This window comes from Capra hircus, chromosome 9, assembly GCF_001704415.2.
Source record: "Capra hircus breed San Clemente chromosome 9, ASM170441v1, whole genome shotgun sequence".
Taxonomy (NCBI): Eukaryota; Metazoa; Chordata; class Mammalia; order Artiodactyla; family Bovidae; genus Capra; species Capra hircus.
In genome coordinates this window covers 83,840,627-83,864,946 of record NC_030816.1, presented here as the reverse complement: position 1 = coordinate 83,864,946, position 24,320 = coordinate 83,840,627, and the positions used below count along the sequence as shown (strand labels likewise).

Here is a 24,320-nt window from a genome sequence, read left to right as displayed (position 1 = left end):
CAGGCCTCCCTGTCCATCACCAACTCCCGGAGCTTACTCAAACTCATGTCCATCGAGTCAGTGATGCCATCCAACCATCTCATCCTCTGTCGTCCCCTTCTCCTCCTGCCTTCAATCTTTCCCAGCATCAGGGTCTTTTCCAATGAGTCAGCTCTTTGCATCAGGTGGCCAAAGTATTGGAGTTTCAGCTTCAGCATCAGTCCTTCCAATGAATATTCAGGACTGATTTCCTTTAGGATGGACTGGTTGGATCTCCTTGCAGTCCAAGGGATGCTCAAGAGTCTTCTCTAACATCACAGTTCAAAAGCATCAATTCTTTGGTGCTTAGCCTTCTTTATGGTCCAACTCTTACATCCAAACACGACTACTGGAAAAACCATAGCTTTGACTAGACGGACCTTGGTCGGCAAAGTAATGGATATTCAGAGAATATCCAACTACTAAAGAAAGCTAAAACTCATTAAACCAAACAACTGCCAAGGAGGGCGAGAGAGAAAAAGAGGGCTCCAGAGTGCAGGTCATGACTGGGAGGCTCCACCTTGTCACATGCTGGTTGCTAGCTGGCCGGGACGTCCTGGTGTCCTGGACGTTGCTCTAGCTGAGGACACCCACAGCGCCCACGCTACTGTCGCGTCAGGAGGGAGCAGCAGCGGAGATGCACTGATGTGCTGGGCCGCCATCTGCTCTGGCACCGTTGTAAACACATGTTGTATTTAGCTTTACTGTTCCATTAAGGCCAGGGAAGGGGACCAGGAAATGCATTCCACCCCTTCCTCCAGTGAGCAGGTGGGGCAGTGTCAGGTGCTGGGGAACGGAAAGTGGCAGCTGGTGCCCAGATTCCCTGGGTCCCAGCCTGACCGGGCGACCTCTTGCTGCTCTGTGGCTGCAGAGGAGAATGCCTCCAGCTCCCATGGAAATAACTTGATTACCCACATTAGGTTCTTAAGCTACAGCTTTTTCTACTGAATCACGATTGCTCTACGAGTGAGTCCCACTGACAACTTCAATGACAATTTAATCTTATAACTGATCATTCACGGGGAAAAAAAACAAAAACCAAGAAACCAAATTAAAACACACACACACACTCAGCATGAGAGATGTATGTGGTTAGCTCAGTGAAGACAGGTCAACAGCTAGTCAATTCAGTAAAAGGTTAAGAAAATGCTTTCAGGTTTTCTTAAGAATCTCAACTCTTTCTAAGCAGTAAAGGCCAGTATCTAACTGCACTGGACAGAGATTCTGTTGAAACGTGTGACAAAAGAGAAGTTCGAGAAGCGTCACACTGTTTCAACAAAAGGGTAAAATGCAAACAATTTATAGGAGGTGTAAGGGATGTGTGAATATTAAGAGTGCACATAAAAACTTCTGACCAAACCAGTAATAGTCTAAGTTCCCCCTGGAGTGACAATAGATATCTTTTGATAGCAGTGGCAAGAAACAAGACAATTTAAGATTGAGGACTGAAGCTGAAACTACCTCCATGAACTCCCGAGGACACAGAGAAAGAGGGTCCCTCTGAAGGGGATTTGGTCAAACTGCTAGATATTATTGAGAATAATTCCTCAGTTTTTGAAGAAAGGATGTAGGGTTTTAAACAAACACAACTTTATCTCTCCCCTGAATGCCCCATCTGCAACAGACTCATTGATACTTTTTACTTAAAGAGAAAAGTCCAAGACAGCTTTTTCATTTCAAAAAGATTTACCCAAACAGCCGGGTTTATAGCCATCTTGAATAAATTCAAATTAAAAATGGCAGATGAGTATGGGTCTTAAAAAGCTCTTTTAAACGCAGGCAGAACACTCTCTGATATAAATCACAACAACATCTTTTTCAATCCAGCTCCCAGAATAATGGAAATAAAAGCAAAAATAAACAAATGGGTCCTACTTAAGCTCAAAAGCTTTTGCAGAGCAAAGGAAACAATAAACAAAATGAAAAGACAGCCCACAGGTGGGAGAAAATATTTGCAAATGATGTGACTGATAAGAAATTAGTCTCCAAAATTTACAAACAGCTTATGATGCCTAGTAGCATCAAAACAAACAATCCACTCAAAAAATGGGCAGAAGACCTGAATAGACATTTCTCCAAAGAGGAAATACAGATGGCCAATAGGCACATGAAAAGATATTCAACATCACTAGTTATTAGAGAAACGCAAATCAAAAGTTCAATGAGATGTCATCTCACACTGGTCAGAATGGCTATCATCAAAAAAAAAAAAAAAAATCCACAAACAACAAAAGTTGGAGAGGGTGTGGAGAGAAGGGAACGCTCCTGCACTGTTGATGGGAATATAAATTGGTACAGCCACTACGCAGAACAGTTTGGAGACTCCTAAAAAAGCTAAAACTAGAATTACCATATGACCCTACAATCCCACTCTTGGGCATACATTCGGAGAAAACCACGGCCCGAATAGACACATATACCCCAGTGTTCATCGCAGCAGTTTATAATAGCTAAGACATGAAAGCAACCTTCATGTCCATTGACAGGGGATTGGATAAAGAAGATGTGGTGTATACACACACACACACACACACACACACACACACGCACACACACGTGGAATATTACTCAGCCATTAAAAAGAATGAAAAATGCCATCTGTAACAACATGGATGGACTTAGAGAGTGTATACTGAGCGAAGTAAGACAGAAAGAAGGAGGAGAAATATCGTATGACATTCCTTAGATGTGGGCTCTAACGAGAAATAGTACAGATGAATTTACAAAACAGAAAGAGGCTCAAAGACTTAGAAAACGAACTTACGGTTGCCAAGGGGAAGGAGTAGTTAGGGGCTTTGGGAAGGCCATGTTCACACTGCTACATTTAAAACGGATAACCAGCAAAGACCTATCGTACAGCACATGGAACTCTGCTCGGTGTCACGTGGCAGCCTGGATGGGAGGGAGGTCTGGGGGAGAAAGGATACTTGTATATGTATGGCTGAGTCCCTTTGCTGTTCACCTGAAACGATCACAACATTATTAATTGGCTATACCCCATAGAAAATAATTTTTTAAAAAAATAAAAAGCTCTTTTATTTTTCAGGCTTTAATTAGAATTCAAAAATTTGGGTCAGAGATAGGGGGTCTTAGATGAGGATACAGCCTGAACGATTGTTTTGAAATTGTTTTCCAGAATTTCATTCTCCAGTCAGGCTTCGTGGGGGGAACGCTGGTTAAACAGTTTTCTCTGAGATAATTTTAGAGCTGATTCCCCTAAAAGGCTACTCAGTATTCTTCTCAGGGGCAGTCATCCTGGTGATGACGTCAAGAATGGCTGAGAGGAAAAGTCTTTCTAATGTTAATTCAACAGCCCAAGGAACCAAGTCCAAAAGTTCCCTTAAGTGGAAGTGAGGACTCTCAGCTCAGGCAAGCAACCCCTGCTAACATTTGGTATTCACACACAGCACTACGAATTTGAACTTACTCTTGGCAGTCAGTTACGACGAGCGTGAGCCTATGAAAGCAGCCGTATCTGCAGAACACACAAATAAAATGCGTCCAGAATAGGAGCAAGTCGTTTCCATTGCTGCTAAGAACAACTCTAAGACTTGGGAAACTCGGTCTACAAAATAAAACCGACCAGATCAAACAGAAAAGTCTATTCTTTGTCTTCTGTTTTCCAATATATGAACGTGTTCTCTGTAAGACAGCTTGGTTCACACCCACTTAGTTACTTCAATATGGGTTTGGACGTTTGATCTTCAATGCTTTCTGGGATCGTGCTAGAGGCAACACACATTAAAACCATCCCAATCTGTCTGGAGCCAGAGAAAATCTTCTGGGGGAGAGTTCTATCATGAAAAGATGGGCCACGCTTAAGTCATTTTTTTTCCTTTACTTTCCTGATTTCATATGCAATGAATATGTAATTAATATTTGATTCCTATTCCATATAGGATGAGAACAGATGACCTTGTCTTAGGAAACTACATTTAAAAATTAAACCTAAAACTATACAGTGCCAAAGTAAAATGGAAAGATCAGTGAAGTATCCAGTGGTCCTCATTTGTTGTCTTCTACTATATTGCGCATAACGCCCAAAGATAGAAATTGAAACGAACTTATGGTTGCCAGGGTGAAGGGATAGCTAGGGAGGTTGGGATGGTCATGTACACATTGCCGTATTTAAAATGGATAACCAACAAAGACCTACTGTACAGCACATGGAACTCTGCTCAGTGTCACGTGGCAGCCTGGACGGGAGGAGGGTTTGGGGGAGAATGTACACATGTGTATGTATGGCTGAGCCCCTCTGCTGTTCACCTGAAACTATCACAGTGTTGTTAATCGGCTATACCCCAATATGAAACAAGAAGTTCAAAAAAAAAAAAAAGAAATTATGTCTACCTTGTTAACAGCTCTATCTTTGCTCCTAGTTCAGTTCAGTTCAGTCGCTCAGTCGTATCCGACTCTTTGTGACCCCATGAATCGCAGCACGCCAGGCCTCCCTGTCCATCACTAACTCCCAGAGTTCACTCAAACTCACGTCCATTGAGTCAGTGATGCCATCCAGCCATTTCATCCTCTGTTGTCCTCTTCTCCTCCTGCCCCCAGTCCCTCCCAGCATCAGAGTCTTTTCCGATGAGTCAATTCTTCGCATGAGGTGGCCAAAGTACTGGAGTTTCACCTTTAGCATCATTCCTTCCAAGAACACCCAGGACTAATCTCCTTTAGAATGGACTGGTTGCATCTCCTTGCAGTCCAAGGGACTCTCAAGAGTCTTCTCCAACACCACAGTTCAAAAGCATCAATTCTTCAGCGCTCAGCTTTCTTCACAGTCCAACTCTCACCTCCATACATGACTACTGGAAAAACCATAGTCTTGACTAGATGGACCTTTGTTGGCAAAGTAATGTCTCTGCTTTTGAATATGCTATCTAGGTTAGTCATAAGTTTCCTTCCAAGGAGTAAGCGTCTTTTAATTTCATGGCTGCAGTCACCATCTGCAGTGATTTTGGAGCCCCAGAAAATAAAGTCTGCCACTGTTTCCCCATCTATTTGCCATGAAGTGATGGGACCAGATGCCATGATCTTCGTTTTCTGAATGTTGAGTAGTTTTAAGCCAACTTTTTTACTTTCCTCTTTCACTTTCATTAAGAGGCTCTTTAGTTCTTCTTCGCTTTCTGCCATAAGGGTGGTGTCATCTTCATATCTGAGGGTATTGATATTTCTTCCGGCAATCTTGATTCCAGCTTGTGCTTCTTCCAGCCCAGCGTTTTCTCATGATGTACTCTGCATAGAAGTTAAATAAGCAGGATGACAATATATAGCCTTGACGTACTCCTTTTCCTATTTGGAACCAGTCTGTTGTTCCGTGTCCAGTTCTAACTGTTGCTTCCTGACCTGCATACAGGTTTCTCAAGAGGCAGGTCAGGTGGTCTGGTACTCCTAGTTTAGTGGCAGCAATTAATAGACACTAAGTAGATGTGCATATATCTTCTGCAAGTCTTTTTCTTTTTTTTTTTTTGGCCACACAGGGAGGCTTGCAGAATCTTAGTTCCCTGACCAGGGGATCAAACCTGGGCTCTGGCAGTGAAAGCACTGAGTCCCAACTGCTGGACCACCAGGGAATCCCCTTCCCCAACTCTTATAATGCGTTAGCTCAGTGTGGTAGGTTGAACGATGTTCCCCAAAGTTCAGGTTCACCAGAACCTCAGAGTATGGCCTTATTTCAAAATAGGGTCTTTGCAGATGTCATGGTTAAGTTAAGGCCCAGAGATGCAGAGAAGGTCATATGAAGATGGAGACAGAGATGGAAATGCTGTCCAGGAATGCCAAGGATGGCTGGCAACCACCAGAAGCCCAGAAGGGACAGGCAAGTATCCTTATTGAGAGCCTTCAGGGAAAGCGAGGCCCTGCCTACACCTGGAGTTCAGACTCCAGCCTCCAGGATATGAAAGAACAAATCTGTGTTGCAAGCCACGCAGTTTATGGTGTTTTGATACAACAGCTCTAGGAAACTCATGTGCTCAAGAAAAATGAGATAAATGCAAACAGTTCTGTTTATCATCAACCATTCCAATATGACAGGATTTCTCCCCCTTCTCATTCTGAAGATGGGCATTCCTGTAATGGTATTTAAATAGGGTTATTTGATGTTTTAGGATTTCATAAGCATATTATTAATGAACTTATCTATAAATGTCTGACTATTTTGACACTGCAAAGAGCCAACTCATTGGAAAAGTCCCTGACGCTGGGAAAGATTGAAGGCAAAGGGAGAAAGGGGTGACAGAGGATGAGATGGTTGGGTTGCATCATCGACTCAATGGATGTGAGTTTGAGCAAACTTTGGGAAATAGTCGGGGACAGAGGAGCCTGGCGTGCTGCAGTCCATGAATCAGCACAGGTGGTTCATACTTCTGAGAACCGTGCTTTACTTTGTCCATACTCTTCACCAGGTTGTCAACCTCTCCAAGTCAAGAAATGTATTTTTCTCCCCTTTGTAACCTTCATGTTTTGCAGGGAATTAGTGATATGAAGGAAATGTGAAACAGGGTCAATGACATCACAAAATTAAGTCAGATAAAGGTGATCAAAAGCAAACTACATTAATTCCATTTCTGGGTATATATATGAGAAAAAAAGCAAAGCCGCTGACTGGAAAAGATACAGACACCCCAGTGTTACAGCAGCATTTCTACAATAACTAAGAAGCACCCTATGCGGCCATCAGCAGAATGAATGGATAAAGATGTGGTGCGTGTTTCCCATATGTAGTGACTGAACAACAACAATATGTGGAATCTAAACTAGGAAACGAACTTATCTACAAAACAGAAACAGACTCTAGAGAACACGCTTGTAGTTAACAAGCGGGAGGGTGTAGGGAAGGGATGGATTGGGAGTTTGGGGTTAGCAGATACAAACTATTCTATAGAGAAAAAGGCCCTATTGTACCGCACAGAGAGCTGTACCCGCTATCTTGTAATAAACCTTATGGAAAAGAAAAAAAATTCTTCAAACTGATAAAAAAAATGCTTCTCTTGTGCTGACATAAAGTACTACAAGAGGCCCCAGCTGTCCCAGCAACCCTCCCACCCCTCACACCTCCTGGAATGTGGAAATAATGAACTTGATCTAAAACACACATTCCCTGGGAGTTTGAAAGGCTTCCACCGTCCGGGCCCCGCTGTGTTCTGGGACAGGGATAATTGGCGGTGGGTTAGCCATGCACGTGGAGTTACCCACAACCCCTGTATCGCACAGCCATCACCAAGCCCTCCCCTCCCCAGTTTAACTCTGAAATGTCCCTGAAATCACCGTCTCCCATGCAGGCCCGAAAGCCACCACCTTGATCCCTGCTCGCAGCATCTCTCCCTCCCCATCGCCACTGTCCCAACTGCTGCAGTCACTTGGAGGCGCTTCTCCGCCACCCGGAGCTCACAAGACCACACCCAAGCTCTTGGCCTGACTGCGAGGCTATCATTGCTGGACAGGCATGATCCCTCAGCCTCCTTTCCAGGATAGTCCTGCGATAACAAAGAAGGTTCCAGGATATTCCTGTGATAACGAAGAATGTTTGGTTCCTAAACCAGCACAGGTGGTTCATACTTCTGAGAACCATGCTCTACTTTGTCCATATTCTTCACTAGGTTGTCAACCTCTCCAAGTCAAGAAATGTGTTTTTCTTCCCTTTGTAACCTTCGTGTTTTGCAGGGAATTAGTGATACAGACGGAGAAGGCAATGGCACCCCCACTCCAGTACTCTTGCCTGGAAAATCCCATGGATGGAGGAGCCTGGTTGGCTGCAGTCCATGGAGTCACTAAGAGTCGGACACGACTGAGTGACTTCATTTTCACTTTTCACTTTCGTTCATTGGAGAGAGAAATGGCAACCCACTCCACTGTTCTTGCCTGGAGAATCCCAGGGACCGGGGAGCCTGGTGGGCTGCCGTCTATGGGGTCGCACAGAGTCGGACACAACTGAAGTGACTTAGCAGCAGCAGCAGTGATACGGAAGAAATGTGAAACAGGGTCAATGATGTCACAAACTTAAGTCAGATAAAGGTGATCAAAAGCAAACTACATTAATTCCATTCCTGGGTACATATATGAGAAAAAACCAAAGCCACTAACTGGAAAAGATACACACACCCCAGTGTTACAGCAGCATTTCTGCAACAACTAAGAAGCACCCTAAGTGGCCACCAGCAGAATGAATGGACAAAGAAGATGTGGTCTCCTACATTGCAGGCACATTCTTTACCAACTGAGTTATGCGGGAAGCCTCATAACTTTTTATATATATAAAGGATATATATATAAATAAATATATATATCCTTTATATATATATATGGAATACTACTCAGCCATAAAAAGTGTGTAATTTGCCATTTGCAGCAACATGGATAGACTTGGAGGGCATTATGCTAAGTGAAATATGTCAGACATAGAAAGACACATACTATAAGATATCACCTATATGTGGAATCTAAAAAATTACAACAAACTAGTGAATATAACAACCAAAAAAAGCAAACTCACAGATACAGAGAACAAACTAGTGGTTACCACTGGGGAGAGGGAAAGGGGGGGTAATGTCAGGGTAAGGGACTAAGAGATACACACTATTAGGTATACAGTAAGCTACAAGAATCTATTGTACCATATGGAGAATATAGCCAGTACTTTAGAATAACTATAAATGGAATACAACCTTTATATATCATGAATCATCATATTGCACATCTGTAACCTATGCAATATTGTACATAAAGTAAATTTCAATTAAAATTTTTTTAAAAAGTAAACTAGGACTACAATCTAGGTTTTACACATCTATTTCATCCACAAATGACCCTAAAACTGGGGAAAATGGAAAAATCTATAGCATCAGTCTTCTGTACTCACAGTCGTTATGCTGATTTGGCAGAAACGGAGAGACATCACAAGAGTGAGCCTGGCACTATGATGTTGATGCTAGGGGACATTTGCTGAAGATGAGAAGTCCCCCATTCTTGATTATTTTAAGATTTTTTTTCAAGATCTTGGCTGCCAAGCAGACTTGAGGGACAGTTACCTTCTGGTAAGAATGCAGTGACAAGGCACGCCACCCCTGCCACGACATTGCTTGCTGCAAAGGGTAGGCGCCGACCAAAACGCTCAATGGTTAGTAAGATCAAGAGGGCTCCTGGCAGCTCCACAACTCCCGAGATGAAAAAGTCGATATAGAGGTTGCCTCCTATAATTCCCAGGCGCATGACGAGTCCTTGATAAACCACAGCACTTGTGAACCTGGAGTAACATCGAAAGACAACAGAGAACAAGTGAGAGAGAACTTTCACCTGGTCTGGAGGGAGGGCTGCGCTGTGAATTTGACACAAGCTTTTGAATCCATCACAAATCAAACTTACCAAGCAAACATAAGTATAAGTGTGCACTTCCTCATTTGGGGAGTTCTCACCAGATCTACAAAGGATGGGTTACTAACTTCCTCATCCGTAACAGTGATCTATACAAGAGAAGCAGATTGTCAGTAGGAATACACAGCAAGAGACATCTGCATATTATAGATTCGTCATTGACCAGATTCAAAGCTACCGAATGATCTCACTGAACCAATCAGGGTCTTTCATTATGACATCTTAGCACCTGAGTGCAAAAAGTTTGGTTCTCTAGCCTTTGTCCTAGGTCAGATTCTCAAAGGTGTGCTTGCTGTGCTGAGAATCAGCAGTACTACATGCTTGGAATAAATAAAGATATAAGGTGTGTTCTAAAGTAAACTACATTTGTGCATTGTTAAATTGGAGAAAACAAGCATAAAGATGGTGAAAGCAGGCTCTAAACAAGCTCCTTTATCTAGTAACTCCTCAAATCTTATGCTAACCAATAAGCTAGAGTCATGGTAAGCTCTAGAGCAAGGCTGGCATCAACGGTGTCCTTTTGTTTCTTTCCAGCATCTTTTTGATAACAGGAAAATTCAGCTCATCCTTATTTGGCCATTCAAGAAGTTGGTCTTTCTCTAATTCAATTAAACAAACATTGCTCTTTGCCTCCTATGTGTAAAGTACTAAAAAGGAAACAGCTGAACATACCCACTGCTTCTGGTCTTTTTTTTACAATTTTTTTTTTTTGCATTAAGTTTTGTGTATTTAAATATTGTACTAGAATAGTATTTATCTTGATTACTGAACTTTTAAAATTCTTCTTCCTTTTTTGGCTGCATGAAGCGACATGTTGGATCTTAAGTACCTTGACCAGGGATTGAACCCACACCACCTGCAGTGGAAGCGTGAAGCCTTAACCACTGGAATGCCAGCAAAGTCCCCTCTGCTTCTCATCCTGTGTGCTGAAGAGAGCTGCAGCGAGCACTCTGTCACACTTCTGTGCACTTGCACAGTGTTACTCTGCCTGAGGAACTCTCACCCTCCCTAGTTCTGCCGGTCTTCCCTAACCTTGGGTAGAACTGATGGTCTCCACTCTGTGCCTCCACTTACTAAACGTCTATGCAATACTGTGCCAGGCTCTACACAAATGCATGCCTTTACAGGTCTACGTATTCTTCTCCCTGCATGAGCTCTGGAGTTCTCAGAGGGGCAGAGACTGTATTGTAGCACCAAGCAAAGTGTCTGGTGTCCAGCCAATATTTGGGTGATGACTGAATGTTGAAACAGGAAGTCCAGTGCCTTGGCCATAACTCTGTGCTGAGTATAGCCCTTGGTCTTCATCCTTCTGCTAAGTGAGAACCCTGGTTAGTGAAAACAGGACCCTCATTGTCTGTTTACCCAACTCCAGATCTGTTCCAGACTGAGTGGAAAGCTTGGCAAATTTTCCCCAAGCCTCTGTGTTGGAATTTGACTTAAATTCTCATGGATAGTACCTTGTCAATCACCTGTTCTAAACGTTACACTCAATGGATCAACCAAATCTTGACATCTGTTGCCTATGCTTGCTCTGAGGAAAGTCACACACACGAAAAGAAGACTGCAAAATGAATGTCTTTAGATCGTTTTATTTTCCTAAGTCTTTCTGACACTGTATTTCTTCTATCATTGTCGTTTAGTCACCAAGTCGTGTTCGACTCTTTTGTGACCCCGTGGACTGTAGTCCAGTAGGCTCCTCTATCCATGGGATTTCCCAGGCAAGAATATTGGAGTGGGTTGCCATTTCCTTCTCTAAGGGATCTTCCCAGCCCAGGAATCAAACCTGCCTCTCCAGCACTGCAGGCAGATTCTTCACCACTGAGCCACCAGGAAAGCTTGTATTTCTTCTATAACAAGACATGAAGTTTTCACACTTCAAAATCTCGAAATTAGGATGTGTCCTGTAACTCAGCTGATAAGAAAGTAATGAGCCACAGCTTCAATAGCATGCCTTTTCGACTGAACGGTACATAAAATGATGATATGTCTCCAAATTAACAGTATCCTAGGATCAACGAAACAATAGTAGTTTCCATAGCAACGCTAATGGAAGACTGCTAATTGATTCAACCATGCATTCTTTCCACCCTCATTTGGATAATAGAACCCACAGAATTTTAGTTAGGCTCCTGGCTGCCTAGTTAAAGTCGTATTTTCTAGCCTCTCTTTCAGTTGTGGGTGGTCCAGTGACCAAGATCTCAGCAACGATGTGGGAGTAGAAGCCGTGTGTACAAGTTCTGGGTCCCATGCTTTAAAAGGAAATGGTTTGCTCTTCATTCACAGGTTCCCCCTTCCTGAGGGATGGAGGAAGAAGACACTGGTGAAATGGCTTCGATTATACAACCTATTGCAGGTGATAATGGAGAAATGAGATAATGGAACCTGGGTCCTGGGTGACCTCATGGGGCAGAGCTACCTTCAGGGCTGGGCTACTCATCTCTGCATGGGCATGTAATAGAAAAAGACACTTTTCTCTTTTTTGTCGCTGTATTTTTGGAGATCTCTGTTACAGCAGCAAGTTGACCTGTACTATAACTAATGCAATCCTTATTAAAATGTTCCCTGAGCTAATCTTTGAAATTCTAAGACCCCCTATCCTCACTTCTGGTGTTCCAAAAACAAATCAGGAATACCAGAAGCAAAAGAATTTAGTATGTCCCAACAATGCAGTTGGCTCTTCATATCCACAGGTTCTGCCTCTGCGGATTCAACCAATAGTGGGGCCTGTGATTGATTGAACCCATGGATGCAGAACTTGGGGATACAGAGCATCAGCTGAGACCCATTCTGTACAAGGGTCTTGAGCGTCTGAGGATTTTGGTATCTGCAGAGGCTCTTTGAACCAATATTCCACAGATACCAGGGGAAAACTGTATATTTTTACACAGTTGGTTATCAAGATATTTTTCACAATTAGTTTCTATATATTGCCCATATTAAAATGGCTAAAACACCTACGAAGTATGTAATATTTCTTAGATTCTGGGCTAATGAATTGATGAATTGAAATGAAGCATGAAATATTGCATTTAATTCTCATCAAGACTCTCTAAAGTTAGTACTCCTCAGGGTTCTATTGTATAAATAAGTAAAACAAGGCTTAGCACACAAGGATTCATTATATATCTTCTATATAATTTTAGAGAAGGACATTATGACCAAAAGTCTAATCCTTAGTTAAAACACAATTTTATGGAAAAGGTGGTCTTGATGAAAATGATTTAGATTTTGAGGATCTTTAAATTACAGATTAAAACCACTCTTTATATGAGGGCAGCTTTCCTCCTTGGATGGATGACTTATTCCAGCGGTTCTTTTCGTTGCACTTAGGGTTTTTTCCACAACTCAGACTTGGGGTCGTGTTCATGTCAGACTGTTCTCTTCTCTCCAGGAAGTTCCTGACAGCATTGCCCATCTGCACATGGGCACCACGATCACCCAGAGTACAGAGAGGGACAAGCTTTCCTTTTTGACAGCAATATTCACAACAATTTATTCAGTTCAGTCAGTTCAGTTCAGTCGCTCAGTCATGTCTGACTTTTTGCAACTCCATGGAAAACAGCATGCCAGGCCTCCTTGTCCATCACCAACTCCCGGAGTTTACTCAAAGTCATATCCATTGAGTTGGTGATGCCATCCAGCCAGCTCATCCTCTGTCGTCCCCTTCTCCCCCTACCTTCAATCTTTCCCAGCATCAGGGTCTTTTCCAATGAGTCAGTTCCAATGAACATCAGATGGCCAAAGTATTGGAGTTTCAGCTTCAACATCAGTCCTTCTGATGAACACCCAGGACTGATCTCCTTTAGAATGGACTGGTTGCATCTCCTTGCAGTCCAAGGGACTCTCAAGAGTCTTCTCCAACACCACAGTTCAAAAGCACCAATTCTTCGGTGCTCAACTTTCTTTATAGTCCAACTCTCACATCCATACATGACTACTGGAAAAACCATAGCCTTGACTAAACAGACAGAACTTTGTTGGCAAAGTAATGTATCTGCTTTTTAATATGCTGTCTAGGTTGGTCATAACTTTCCTTCCAAAGAGTAAGTTTCTTTTAATTTCATGATTGCAGTCACAATCTGCAGTGATTTGGGAGCCCCCCCAAATAAAGTCAACCACTATTTCCCCATCTATTTGCCATGAAGTGATGGGACCAGATGCCATGATCTTTGTTTTCTGAATGTTGAGCTTTAAGCCAATTTTTTTCACTCCCCTCTTTCACTTTCATCAAGAAGCTCTTTACTTCTTCAATTTCTGCCATAAGGGTGGTGTCATTTGCATATCTGAGGTTATTGATATTTCTCTCGGCAATCTTGATTCCAGCTTCTGCTTCATCCAGCCCGGAATTTCACATGATGTACTCTGCATGTAAGTTAAATAAGCAGGGTTACAATATACAGCCTTGATTTACTCCTTTCCTGATTTGGAACTAGACTGTTGTTCCATATCCAGTTCTAACTGTTGCTTCTTGACCTGCATACAGATTTCTCAGGAGGCAGGTCAGGTGGTCTGGTATTCCCATCTCTTTAAGAATTTTCCACAGTTTATTGTGATCCGCATGTCTAAACAAACTTGGATGCTGTTTTAAGTCTAGAATTCCAGATCCAGGAGCGTGGAACTGTGCTTACTGTCTGAAGCCCATGTAGATTGGTTTTCTGTTATTTGTTGCCAAAAGCAGAATTTATCTCAAAAATTTAGTCCAGAACAATGCTTTTGCGTAATAACAGAATATTTTAGGCAAAATAACTTTGCATTAAAGAGTGAAAATAATTGCTTCACTACTCCAATTTACTCTGTAAGAATATTTAGTATTAGTCTTAATTTCACACTTTTCATATTTAGAATCAAGCGGTCACATGATCTCTGCTTTTCCAAAGCACATGTTTAACGCCTAATATATATCCTACACCAAAAGAATATGCAGCACTGATAATAACTAAAGGTAATCAAGACCAATTTTCCCCATTCAGCAAATGAAAGGATTAATAGTGCTCCCAAGCAAGTATTTTGCCAATTTGAGAACAAATCCAGCTGGTCTTTGATTTACTAACACACTGTCCACAGTGACGCAGATATTCTGAAAGATGACCCACTTTCTGGGTGTCCAAAGACCTCGGGAGACTAAAAGCCATATCTTGGGTGGAATTCATCCAGGAAAGTCTTGGCAACCCGTGTGCAGCGCCTACCATGTGCCTGGTTCAGCGCCTACCCTTTTACAACAACTTCTAGCTTTGTATTTTGAAATGAAATCATGTTTATTTTCTATCTCCAAAGTGTTTGCATAGTCTTAGATGTAAAAGAATAGAAGTGCTATATTAGATTATTATAGATAGATGGACTTTAAATTTTGTTGTATTGAAATATAATTTACATCCAGTAGTATTTAGCAACTTTAAGCTACATTTCACGAAATTTTGACAAATGTGTCAAGTCACATAATCACCACTGCCATCATGATGTGGGATAGTTCTACCACCCCCAAAAGTTTCCTCCTGTCTCTTTGCAAGCAGTTCTCTCCCTCTGATGTTCAGCCCCGGGTAAACCCTCATCTGCTTTCTGTCATTAGTTTGCCTTTCTAGAATTTCATGTAAGTGGAACCATACAGTATGTTATCTTGAGTATCTAACTTGGCTTTAGTGTTTTTCATACATTTATCCTTCTAAGAGGTGTCTGCCTGCTCTCATTTGGAGCAAAGGAAGATGGGAAATGCTCTTGGAAACGCCTGTCTGTTTGGATCCTTGTTGCCTAGTAACGCCACTCGTTGAAAAAGGGGCTGCTCACAGGTAAACTGTACAGGTTGGTTTCCTGATACTCATTTACTGAACTGATGGCTATTTGTTCTATTTGTTTCTCAACTGTCTTTTAATTCTGCCAAGACTTTTGCTTTATATCAACAACAATGTACCCTGTGTTAAAAGCATACTTTATTCATCTTTCTTTGATTAATCAGGTTCTATTTATAATTCATTCTGGTGCCCTTCTGAAACATTTCTTGAAGTTGACATTTTAATTTAAATTGCCAAGGAAGAGAAAGACACTATAAATAACAATCTATTATAAATATGGTGTTCAGAGCTCTCCTGATGAGGGATTGGTTTCTGGGCAAGAAACAAACTTACAGTTACCAAAGGGGAAAGGGTGGGAGGGATAAATTAGGAGTTTAGAATTAACATATACACATTATTATATATAAAATAACCAACAATTATCTCTGTATAGCACCAGGAACTAAACTCAATATATTTTAATAATATTTGAGGGAGAAGAGTCTGAAAAATAGATGTAGGTATATGCAAAACTGAGTCACTTTTCTGTCCATCTGAAACTAGTGTGACAGTGTAAATCAACTATACTTCAACAAAAAAAATTTTTAAGAGATAAACAGCCAGGATCAGGCTAGAGATGTTTTATTTTAGAACGTTTTTTTTTTTTTTTACCAGCACGTTATTTAAATAACCCCAAACTTTCATTCTCCTCCAATGAACTTTTGTTCAAAACAACTCTCCCAATTTCTTCCCAGAACCTAATAATAGCTAACCTTCCCATTTGTATCCTCAGTCTGGACTATGGTTCTCCTTAGCTCATATGTCGCGATTTGTAATGCCTCTGCTATTCCCAAATAAACTCATCTTTACTGAATAATAATTGCTGTTTATTTTGTCTAAGGTCAGCAATATACACACCTGGTACCAGTGAGTGTTCAAAAATGGAGACAATCTACTCTGTATTAATATTATTTTTATAACTTTTTGGAGATACTCTGCTTCCAGATGATAATTCAGTTGGCATTAAAAAAATGTTTTCCGTTAGTAAACTGTAGTTTCTACTACAGTGCACAAGTTAGGGAGATTCTTTTTAAAGGTACTCTTTTTGTAAAGACAACTGTCATTGTGCCTTCTGCAAAACAGGAATAGATTTCTCTTATTATTAGATTTTCTTATGTTTACCAGGCATATTTAAAGTTCATCTGGCACTGGTGATCTCTGAGGCTTCAGGCAGGGTAAGTTTTCAAGAATGTACACAGAGCAACAGATGCTTGGAGAACCTTCCTACTCAAAGTAGGAAGGGTTAGGGTTAGGGTTAGGGTTAGGGTGTGGTCCGTGAAGCCACAGCGTTTTTGCCAGGGAACTTGTTAAAGATGCCCTACCTTGGACTTCCCTAGTGGCTCAGATGGTAAAGCCTCTGCCTATAATGCAGGAGATCCATGTTCAATCCCTGGGTCGAGAAGATCTCCTGGAGAAGGAAAGGGCAACCCACTCCGGTACTCTTGCCTGCAAAATCCCATGGATGGAGGAAGCTGGTAGGCTACAGTCCATGGGGTCGCACAGAGTTGGACATGACTGAGCAACTTCACCTCACCTTGGATGAAGAAATCAGAGTCTGCATTTTCTCTTTAAAGAGGAGATTTGTAATTGTTCACTGTAAGCTGTGCTGGGTCTTGACTGCTGCAGGGGCTCTCCTCTAGCTGTGGCGAGTGGGTGCTCCTCAGTAGCTGGGTGCGTGGGCATCTCATTGTGGTGGCCTCTCTTGCTGCAGAGGACGGGCTCTGGGCCATGCAGGCTCCATTAGCTGCAGCTCCTGGGCTCCAGAGCACAGGCTCAGTAGTTGGGGTGCCCAGGTTTAGTTACCCCACAGCAGGTAGGACCTTCCCAGATCAGAGACTGAACTGTGTCTCCTTCATTGGCAGGTGGATTCTTTACCACTGAGTCTCCAGGGAAGCCCCAGAATCTGCATTTTAACAACCTCTCAGGAGACTCATGTGAGATGCCCAGGTGGTCCCTGAAGTCCTGCCTCACCTACTACCTCCTAGTATTATTCTTACTCGCCGGGAAGGAACGTGAGCCCCCCGGGTTGAGGGGGAAGAACCCAGCTGAGCAGCAGGGTCTGGAGCGGGCAGGGGAGGGGATGGTGTCGAGTGGTTGCATTTCCAGCCTTGCAATTTCACCTGGTGGATCTCAGTGGGTGGACTTTTTAACAGTTGTCATATGTCGCAAGGAAAAGTGAAGCCACTGATGAGCAGGGGAATTTATCACTTCTTGAATCTAATGCCAACTTTGTGTCATCACAAATTCCCCACAGGCTCTGTTCTCTAGAAACGTTTTGTAAGAAGTCTGTGTGAGCAAAATAGCACTTGAGGATTTGGGGTTCACTGATTTGGAAGCCACCCTCTAAGCTGATCACCCTATAGGTCTTTCAGAGAAGCCCCAGGAGCTGAGGGGCTTGGGTGAGGCCGGGAGGGGGTGCAGAGTGTGCGTGTCCCCCGGCCCACCTCCTCACAGTCGTCCCCTTCAGTCGGGTGGAGGCTACAGACAGCAGGTCCAGGAATAGGTGTTTAACATCACAGAACCCTGGCCAGCTGCTAGGTGGCAGCAAGGTTGCCTGGCATCCGTAAAAGAGAATTTGCCAAATTGCCCACAGCACTCTGGGAATTTTATAAAACCTCAGTATACTTTTAAACAAGAGGAGAGGGCTTCCCTGGTGGCTCAGGGGTAGAGTCTGCCTGCCAATGCAGGAGACGTGGTTTCAGTCCCTGGTGTGGGAAGAGCCCATGTGCCGTGAGCAAGTAGCCCCAAGCGGCATGACTACTGAGCCTGCGCTGTAGAGCCCAGGAACGGCAGCTACTGCGCCCATGAGCCGCAGCTACTGCAGCCTGCGTGCCTGGAGCCTGTGTTCTGCAACAACGGAGGCCAGCACAGTGAGGAGTCCCCACACCGCATCCAGAGAAAGCCTGTGCAGCAACGAGGACTCAGAACAGCCTCGATAAATAAACACAAAGCTTAAAAAACTTCCCTTAAAAAAAAGACCATAGAGAAGATATTTACCATGACAATTCATATGATAAAGCAAAGTTCATAATTAAATTGATCAGGAATATTTGATGCTTATTTGATGTGTATTAAAGTAGTTAATTTTCCAGTGGTCATGTATGGATGTGAGAGTTGGACTATAAAGAAAGCTGAGCACCGAAGAATTGATGCTTTTGAACTGTGGTGTTGGAGAAGACTCTTGAGAGTCCCTTGGACTGCAAGGAGATCCAACCAGTCCATCCTAAAGGAGATCAGTCCTGGATGTTCATCAGAAGGACTGATGTTGAAGCTGAAACTCCAATATTTGGCTATGTGATGTCAAGAGCTGATTCATTTGAAAAGACCCTGATGCTGGGAAAGATTGAGGGTAGGAGGAGAAGGGGATGACAGAGGATGAGATGGTTGGATGGTATCTCTGATACGATGGACATGAGTTTGAGTAAGCTCCGGGAGTTGTGATGGACAAGGAGGCCTGGTGTGCTGCAGTCCATGGGGTGGCAAAGAGTCGGACACAACTGAGTGGCTGAACTGAACTGATGGTCCTGACAGTCTGGTTGTAGGCATTGACTTTAGATCAGTTCTTGCCAAGGGATCGGGCACTATAGGTTCTCTGCTCTATCATTTATAATTATGAAAAATAAAAAATGAGCTGAATGTCTCTGAATAAATTGTAGTATAGCCATTCAATAGAATCATACATAGCAGCAAATGAGCGAGATCCATATTTAGCCTGGCATGCTGCGGTCCACAGGGTCACAAAGAGTTGGACACGACTGAGTGACTGAACTGAACTGAATTGAAAGTAGTTAAAGGGATTTCCTGATGGCTCAGTGTTAGAGAGCCTGCCTGCCAATGAAGGAGACATAAGAGATGTGGGTATGACCCCCGTCGGGAAGATCCCCTGGAGAAGGGCAGGGCATCCCACTCCAGTACTCTTGCCCGGAGAATCCCATAGACAGATGAGCCTGGCAGGCCACAGTCCATGAAGTCACAAAGAGTCGGCCACAACTGAAGCGATTTAGCATGATTTAGCATGCACACAAAGTAGTTAAAAACAAATTCCAAGCACCTAGACCAGCTTTGTCCAGTAAAACCATAGTGTCACCCACGTCAGTTTAAATTTTCTAATACTAACATCAAAAATGTAAGAAGAAATAGGCAAAATCAATCTTAAGAATATGTTGCATTTAATCCAGTCTATCCCCCGTATAATCATTTCAACAGGCGATCAACGTGAAATTACTGAGGAAATTGTTCATGTGCTTTCAGTTCAGTTCAATCACTCAGTTGTGTCCGACTCTTTGCCACCCCATGGACTGCAGCATGCCAGGCCTCCCTGTCCATCACCAATTCCTGGAGTTTACCCAAACTCATGTCCATCGAGTCGGTGATGCCATCCAACCATCTCATCCTCTGTCATCCCCTTCTCCTCCTGCCTTCAATCTTTCCCAGCATCAGGGTCTTTCCAAATGAGTCAGCTCTTCATGTGCTTTGCTGCTAAGTCGCTTCAGTCGTGTCCAACTCTGTGCGACCCCATAGACGGGAGCCCACCAGGCTCCCCTGCCCCTGGGATTCCAGGCAAGAACACTGGAGTGGGTTGCCATTTCCTTCTCCAATGCAGGAAAGTGAAAAGTGAAAGTGAAGTCGCTCAGTCGTGTTCGACCTTCAGCGACCCCATGGACTGCAGCCTTCCAGGCTCCTCCGTCCATGGGATTTTCCAAGCGAGAGTACTCGAGTGGGGTGCCACTGCCTTCTCTGTTCATGTGCTTTATGTCAGGCTAAACCTTTGTAATCCACTGTGCAGCTCACTCTGACATCATGTCCCCGTTCAGACCAGCCACACTTCAGGGCTCCATGGCCGTATACGGCTGGTGGCCCCTGACCTCAGGCTCAGCCAGTTATTTGGTGAGGATGCTGTCTGTAGCAGAGATATTATTCTGAGCATTTCCATCTGGCCTAAGAGAGTTCTACCCCTCCACTCCATCCCTCCATGACTGGGCTTGCTGCCTGGAACAGCAAAAAGTGCATCTTTCTAGAGGTTCCCCGGGATCCAAAGTGCAGCCTTAATATCAGCAAAGGTTGATGCGTTGCAGCTGCAGGTCACATGGTGGAACACTTCTTCATTTCTTAAAAACAAATCTGTGAGGGTTCAAAGGGAGGGAAGGTGTTGGGGAACACATGTACACCCATGGCGGATTCATGTCAATTTATGGCAAAACCAATACAATATTGTAAAGTAAAACAAATAAAATTTAAAAAAAATAAATAAAGTAAATGATAGAGGGGAGAAAAAAGAGTTTGCATTCTCAGTCCTAAAACTCTTACTTTGGGTTTTCCTGGTGGCTCAGTGGTACAGAACCTGCCTGCCGATGCAGGAGACACAGGTTCAGTCCCTGATCTGAGAAGGTCCCACGTGCCACAGAGCAATGAAGCCCATGAGCTACAACTATTGAGCCTGAGCCGCAGAGCCTGGGAGCTGCAACTGAGCCCACACACCACAGCTATGAAGCCGGAGCACGCTAGAGCCCATGCTCTGCAACAAGAGAAGTCACACCAACCAGAAGCCCGGGCACGGCAACAGAGAGAAGCCTCCACTTGCCGCAACTGGAGAAAAGCCCTCCCAGCAATGAAGACCCAGCCCAGCCCAAATAAACAAATAAAAATATATTTTAAGACTCTAACCTTAAGCTCCATTACTTTGGCCACTTGATGCAAAGATCTGACTCTTTGGAAAAGACCCTGATGCCGGGAAAGATCGAAAGCAAAAGGAGAGAGGGGGGCGGCAGAAGATGAGATGGTTCAATAGCATCACTGACTCAATAGACATAAATTTGAGTGAACTCTGGGAAATAATGAAGGACCAGGGAGCCTGGTGCACGGCAAAGAGTTAGACACAGCTTAGTGACTAAACAACAATGATCACAAAGACTCAGAACTTGGGGCCACACCAGAATCTGATGTGAGTGGATGGGATTAAACACATCATTGATCTTCCCAATGGCACCAATAAATGTCACTGATTGTTGCTGAAACAGAAAAGTTCTAAACATCAAATGATAAAGAAAGTGCCCCCCCCCCAAATCAAGCAGTTATGATATACAGCCTGATGACTATAGTTAATTATACTTTACTGCATATTTAAAAGTGGTTACATGAACAAATCTTAGAAGCTCTCATCACAAGAAAAAAAATTACAACATACGTATGTTGATAGATGTTAACTAGACTTATTGTGGTGATCACCTCGCAATACACACAAATACTGAATTATTATGTTTAGGTATGCTCATTATTATACCTAAAACTAACATTATGTCAATTTTATCTCAATAACCCCTCCAAAAAATTATGTATTTAAAAAAAAGAATGTCCAGTGTCTTAAACCATAGAAGCAGGTCTAGATACACAAATTTTTAGTTCTAAATTGGCAAATTGAGTATCTATAAGTCACTAGTTAGCCAATGATTATTCCAAAGAAGAGAAAGCTGCAGTGAAATAAAACAAATCACCTGCTATGTCACAAATAAAAGCCAAACCACATACTCCACCATTCACATTCTTATCATCATTTCTTTTCAGGTTTCTGAATGCTTCAGAAACTATTTTAAAAAGAACATGTAACAACAGACTATAAATTCACATGATGGCCTTTTCCCCCACTAGCTGAGGGATGGAGAAGGAAATGGCAACCCACTCCAGTGTTCTTGCCTGGAGAGTCCCAGGGATGGGGGAGCCTGGTGGGCTGCCGTCTCTGTGGTCGCACAGAGTCGGACACGACTGAAGTGACTTAGCAGTAGCAGCAGCTGAGGGATATTTTCCCCTAGGCTCCTTTAGCTCTCACATACACCCAGCTCTAGCTTTTCCAGGGCTTCAGGTGTTTGCAGGATCCCAGCAAGATTGCAACTTTGCCCAGTAGGATTCCTAGCAGGTATCTTTCTGCCATGAACTAAACCATAGGGTAGCAGTCCCCAACATTTTCCTCACCAGGGACTCGTTTAATGGAAAACAATTTTTCCCCAGATCAGGACGGGTGCATCAGGATGATTCAAGCACATTACATTTATGGTGCACTTTATTTCTATTGTTATTCAGTTCAGTTCAGTAACTCAGTCGTGTCCCATTCTTTGCAACCCCATGGATTGCAGCACGCCAGGATTCCCTGTCCATCATCAACTCCCAGAGCTTGCTCAAACTCATGTCTATTCAGTCGGTGATGCCATCCAACCATCTCATCCTCTGTCATCCCCTTCTCCTCCTGTCTTCAATCTTTTCCAGCATCAGGATCTTTTCCAATGAATCAGTTCTTTGCATCAGTTGGCCAAAGCATTGGAGTTTCAGCTTCAGCATCAGTCCTTCGAATGAATATTCAGGACTAATATCCTTTAAGATTGACTGGTTTCATCTCCTTCTAGTACAAGGAACTCTCAAGAGTCCTCTCCAACACCACAGTTCAAAAGCATTAATGCTTTGGTGCTCAGCTTTCTTTATGATCCAACTCTCACATCTACACGTGACTACTGGAAAAACCATAGCTTTGACTAGACAGATCTTTGTTGGCAAAGTAATGTGCCGTCTAGGTTGGTCTTAGCTTTTCTTTCAAGGAGCAATGTCTTTTAATTTCATGGCTGCAATCACCATCTGCAGTGATTTTGGAGCCCAAGAAAATAAAGTCTCTCACTGTTTCCATTGTTTCCCCATCAATTTTCCATGAAGTGATGGGACCAGATGCCATGATCTTTGTTTTCTGAATGTTGAATTTTAAGCCAGCTTTTTTACTCTTCTCTTTCACTTTCATCAAGAGGCTCTTTAGTTCCTCTTTGCTTTCTGCAATAAGGATGGTGTCTTCAGCATATCTGAGGTTATTGCTATTTCTCCCGGCAGTCTTGATTCCAGCTTGTGCTTCATCCATACCAGCATTTCTCATGATGTACTCTGCATACAAGTTAAATAAGCAGGGTGACAATATACAGCCTTGACATACTCCTTTTTCAATTTGAAACCAGTCCATTGTTCCATGTCTGGTTTTAACTGCTGCTTCTTGACATGCATACAGATTTTTCAGGAAGCAGGTCAGGTGGTCTGGTATTACCATCTCTTTCAGAATTTTCCACAGTTTATTGTGATCCACACAGTCAAAGGCTTTGGTGTAGTCAAGGAAGCAAAAGTAGATGTTTTTCTGGAATTCTCCCTGCTTTTTCCATGATCCAAAGGATGTTGGCAATTTGATCTCTGATTCCTCTGTCTTTTCTAAATCCAGCTTGAACATGTGGAAATTCTTGGTTTACATACTGTTGAAGCCTGGCTTGGAGAATTCTGAGAGTCATTTTACTAGTATGTGAGATGAGTGCGATTGTGCGGTAGTTTGGACATTCTTTGGCATTGTCTTTCTTTGGGATTGGAATGAAAACTGACCTTTTCCAGTTCTGTGGCTACTGCTGGGTTTTCCAAAGTTGCTGGCATATTGAGTGCAGCACTTTCAGGGCATCATCTTTTAGAATTTGAAATAGCTCAACTGGAATTCCATCACCTCCACTAGCTTTGTTTGTAGTGATGTTTTCTAAGGCCCACTTGACTTTGCATTCCAGGATGTGTGGCTCTAGGTGAGTGATCACACCATCGTGGTTATCTGGGTCATTAAGATCTTTTTTGTATAGTTCTTCAGTGTATTCTTGCCACCCATTTTTACCTCATGTTAAGAACCTCCACCCATAGTTCTTCAGGAACTCTGTCTATCAGATCTAATCCCCTGAATCTATTTTTCACTTCCACTGTATAATCATAAGGGATTTGGTTTAGGTCATACCTGAATGGTCTAGTAGTTTTCCCTACTTTCTTCAATTTAAGTCTGAATTTAGCAATAAGGAGTTCATGACCTGAGCCACAGTCAGCTCCTGGTCTTGTTTTTGCTGACTGTATAGAGCTTCTCCATCTTTGCCTGCAAAGAATATAATCAACCTGATTCCAGTGGACCGCCTGGTGATGTCCATGCATAGAGTCATCTCTTGTGTTGCTGGAAGAGCAAGTTTGCTATGACCAGTGCATTCTCTTGGCAAAACTCTGTTAGCCTTTGCCCTGCTTCATTTTATACTTCAAGGCCAAATTTGCCTGTTACTCCAGGTATCTCTT

At 42.9% G+C, this 24,320-nt stretch overlaps 1 protein-coding gene across 2 annotated transcripts in view; it reads right to left on the bottom strand.

Annotated features, from left to right (window-relative positions):
* The window catches only part of SLC22A3 (solute carrier family 22 member 3), a 99,747-nt gene that overhangs the window by 14,173 nt on the left and 61,254 nt on the right, over positions 1-24,320 (bottom strand). For both annotated transcript variants that reach the window (XM_018053439.1, XM_018053438.1), the window contains exons 6-7: positions 9,379-9,476; positions 9,045-9,259 (exon numbers count right to left, since the gene is read on the bottom strand). In XM_018053439.1, coding sequence (XP_017908928.1) covers positions 9,045-9,259; positions 9,379-9,476 — 313 coding nt within the window. The remainder of the gene's footprint in view (positions 1-9,044; positions 9,260-9,378; positions 9,477-24,320) is intronic.